The sequence below is a fragment of the Bison bison genome, unplaced genomic scaffold, assembly GCF_000754665.1.
Source record: "Bison bison bison isolate TAMUID 2011002044 unplaced genomic scaffold, Bison_UMD1.0 scf7180017846325, whole genome shotgun sequence".
In the NCBI taxonomy this organism is placed as follows: domain Eukaryota; kingdom Metazoa; phylum Chordata; class Mammalia; order Artiodactyla; family Bovidae; genus Bison; species Bison bison.
Window position 1 is genome coordinate 30,151 of NW_011476898.1, and position 3,573 is coordinate 33,723.

At 57.4% G+C, this 3,573-nt stretch overlaps 1 protein-coding gene across 1 annotated transcript in view; it reads right to left on the reverse strand.

Moving 5' to 3' along the window:
• The window catches only part of LOC104988093 (serine/threonine-protein phosphatase 6 regulatory subunit 2-like), a gene marked incomplete at its 3' end in the record, with an annotated part of 44,661 nt that overhangs the window by 9,702 nt on the left and 31,386 nt on the right, over positions 1-3,573 (reverse strand). The window contains exons 6-8 of the mRNA XM_010839278.1: positions 3,423-3,569; positions 2,347-2,473; positions 1,339-1,491 (exon numbers count right to left, since the gene is read on the reverse strand). Coding sequence (XP_010837580.1) covers positions 1,339-1,491; positions 2,347-2,473; positions 3,423-3,569 — 427 coding nt within the window. The remainder of the gene's footprint in view (positions 1-1,338; positions 1,492-2,346; positions 2,474-3,422; positions 3,570-3,573) is intronic.

The following is a 3,573-nucleotide window of genomic DNA, read 5'->3' on the forward strand; positions in this document are numbered from 1 at the left end:
GATGCTTTTGAATTGTGGTGTTGGAGAAGACTCTTGAGAGTCTCTTGGACTGCAGGGAGATCCAACCAATCCATCCTAAAGGAAATCTGTCCTGGGTGTTCATTGGAAGGATTGATGCTGAGGCTGAAGCTCCAATACTTAGGCCACCTGATGCGAAGAACTGACTCATTGGAAAAGACCCTGATGCTGGGAAAGATTGAAGGAGGAGGAGGAGGGGACAACAGAGGGTGAGATGGTTGGCTGGCATCACTGACTCTATGGACATGAGTTTGAGTAAACTCCGGGAGTTGGTGATGGACAAGGAGGCCTGGCGTGCTGCAGTCCATGCGGTCACGAAGAGTCAGACACAACTGAGCAACTGAACAGGAGCATTATTTAAAATGGCCATAACGAGGACTTCTGTGGCAGTCTACTTCCAAAGCAGGGGGCACAGGTCTGACCCCTGGTCGGGGAACTAAGACCCCACACGCCATGCCTCGTGACCCAAATGAAAACTAAGTATACAAATTAGTTTAAAAAATGGCCAAAATGTGGAAGCGACCCATTGTCCATCTGTGTGTGGATGGAAAAACAGAACGTAGTCTATCTACAAAACGAACTATCATTCCACCTTAAAAGAAAGAGACTACAACACGCGCTACAGCAGAGGTGACATCACCCGAAGGGAAACGAGCCAGACGCAGAAGGAGCACAGAGGCCAGAGCCCAGCCACACAGGCCAGTGGGCCAGTCAGAGCCACAGACAGGACGCAGGAGGGTGGGGCTGGAGAGGGTGGGAGGAGGAGGACCGAGTGTGTGACGGTCAGTCTGAGAAGATGAGCACGGCCTGGACAAAGAGGTGACGGCTGTACCACAATGTGAGCAACGAACCACATCAGTGACAGTTGCTACAACGGTGTATCTCACGTTATATGTGGATGTTTTGCCAGGATCAAAGAAAAGTGAAAAGTAGGAGAGAGAGAATCTGCTTTCGAGGAGGGGAGCGGAAATGAGGCCTTTCCCAGCTGCCCTCTGACCCACGTCTGAGCTCCACGGTCACAGCAAAGCCAGGGACTTTGCCTGAGGCAGGCGGTCCTTCAGGCCCAGTTCCAAGGTGGCTCCTTGTGGGAGGAAGACGATGGCTCTTCAGGCTGTTTTAGGCTGAAGAGCTACAACGTTCTGAGGCAGCAACGAGAAAGGGGAGGCCTGTCTCCCCACCACCTCTGCTTTCAGGGCAGCCCTGTGTGAACCAACACTGAGGCAGGGCCTGGGGGCAGGACGTGTCTCAGCGCAGCCTCCCTTAGGCGGGCCTGGCCCGGGGCTGGCCCCGTTCCTGACCGGTGCCCGCAGGCGCACTCACCAGCAGCAGCCCCATGGTGTCCAGCCGGCAGAGCTCCTGGTTGATGCTGGGTGTGCCCGTGTGCAACAGAGCGGCCACGAGGCGGGCGCTGTGCAGGCGCGCGTTGCCCAGGGGCTCCTCCAGCACGCCGACGGTGGTCAGGATGGCTGCTTTCTGTGAACACAGAAGCACCGCCAGTTCAAGCCTGTGCCCACCTGTGGGCTTCATTTAGCTCAGGAGCCAAATGTCAAAGGACCAGGGCCACTGCTGTGTGATGTGGCCTAGCCGGGGAGGAGCCCTCAAGGTGGTCTGCAGGAGGAGACAGGGAGTCGGTCAGGTGAAGAGCCTCGGCGCTTCCCTCAGGGCTCACAGAGTGGCCCCGGGCGGGCTGCTGCTGCTGGGAGCCCGGGGCACCCTGGTCTCAGCCGGCCAGCCACACGGGTGTGACCTGAGCTCATGACAGAGGAGACTGATGACAAAGCTGGCCACGTGACAGGGTCATCCTGCATGCAGTCCACCTTTTCATTAGCAGAATGCTCCAGAATCCCTGCCTTCACAGGCCCTCCTTTCCAGTGGGAAGCAGACCACAAGCAGGTGGGTAAACAGAGCAGGTGGCACAGGAGAGCACAGATGGTGCAGAGGAGGCCGCCCAGAGCAGCTGGGCGGGTGCGCAGCCCTAGCTATGCTGAGGGACCAAGGGGCGAAGAAGTGGGCCTTCCTCAGTGTCGCCAGCTCTACCCAGAGCTGCTCAGCGGAGCTATGGGGCTCCCTGGGGACCCCCTGACCCTTGGCTGGGTGTCCCCCACACAGAGGCTCAGCCTACAGTGTACCTGGGCCTTGGGCAACCCCTTACCAGAAGGCAGGAGTCATCTGGGGGTCAGTGAACCGCACTACTCCCAGGCCTCCCGAAAGAGAAGACAGACACTCAGCAGATGGGGCTTGAGTGTGTCCGCCATTGCGGGCAACGCATGAGGTCCTCACCTCGCCAGCAACCCCACCCACAAGGTCGCCTCTGCTCAGGACGCCTACCTTGGGTGGACTGAGCAGAAGCTGGTGGAAGTCCTTCAGCCGCGGCTCGATGCCACGCAGGACACCAGGGCTGACAGTGCACGGCCTGTCCAGTCCCTGAGAGCAGGAGTCCAGCAAGCCCTCTGACCTGTGGATCAGAAGCGGCTGGACGCAGGGATGCCCCCATGCTCGTCTTGGGGGGCTGCTGACTGCACGGGAGGCGGGGCAGGCGGGCCGCGGCATCACAGCCCCATGAGCTCAGCTCCCTCCTCCCGCCTCGAAGACCTTCCTGCTGACCCCTCTTCGCCGGAGACACAGACAGGACTGGCCACACCCCCCTTTTGGCTTTTTTATATAAACAGTGTTTCCAGTCACAAAAGGAATACATAGTCGTTATAGAATACAATGTTTAAATACACGAAAGGATGAAAATACCAAAGAAAGCCAGCGGCAGTCTCTTCCCAATGGTGCTGCTGTCCCTGCGCTGCAGGCAAGGCCTCGACCAGAGGCCCCACTTCCTGCACGAAGGGCCCAGCCTCCCTGGGCTCATGTAGATAAAACATCAATATTCTGGTTGCTGAACCAGAAAAAATGATGATAACGTCATAATTCTAGTTTTAGGTAATAAATATATATTGGTTACCAGAGTGAGAAAGAGAAACTGCCAACAATCTCACCATTGAAACTAAGTCAATTTCTTGTCATTTTCTGGTTTTCTCTTTCTTTAAAAAACAAACAAATGGCACGGGCTGCAGTGAAGCCCCTCCAGAGCAAGGACGCGAGGGGACTGCGGTCTCCTTGGGGGTCAGACCGCCAGCAGCGCGCGCGGCAGGGCAGGCGGAAGTGCGCACGCGCCACGCGCTGCAGGGACGCACGTGCGCACAAACGCTCTGCAGACTGGAGACGGGCTTCCTTTGGGCTGAGGTGGGAACGTGACTGATGGCGAAGGTCAAAGGAGACTTGGCCCCTGCCACAGGGTTTATCTTTCAACGAGAAAAGTATCCCCAGGATTACCTGTGTAACTAAAAATGTTAAAAACGCCGACAGCCCAGCCCGGCCACTGAAGGGGCAGCTCTTCCCTCTCGGGGGACACTCACCCCGCCCGCCTGGGCTCCAGCAGGGTAAGTAACACCTGCGTCCCGCTGACGAGGCAGAGCTCGGTCTGCACTCCATCAAACATGTTCCTCAGCAGCTGCTCCACGCACTCCTGCCTGTAGGACACACACGAGGTCACGGCCCGGTGGAGAG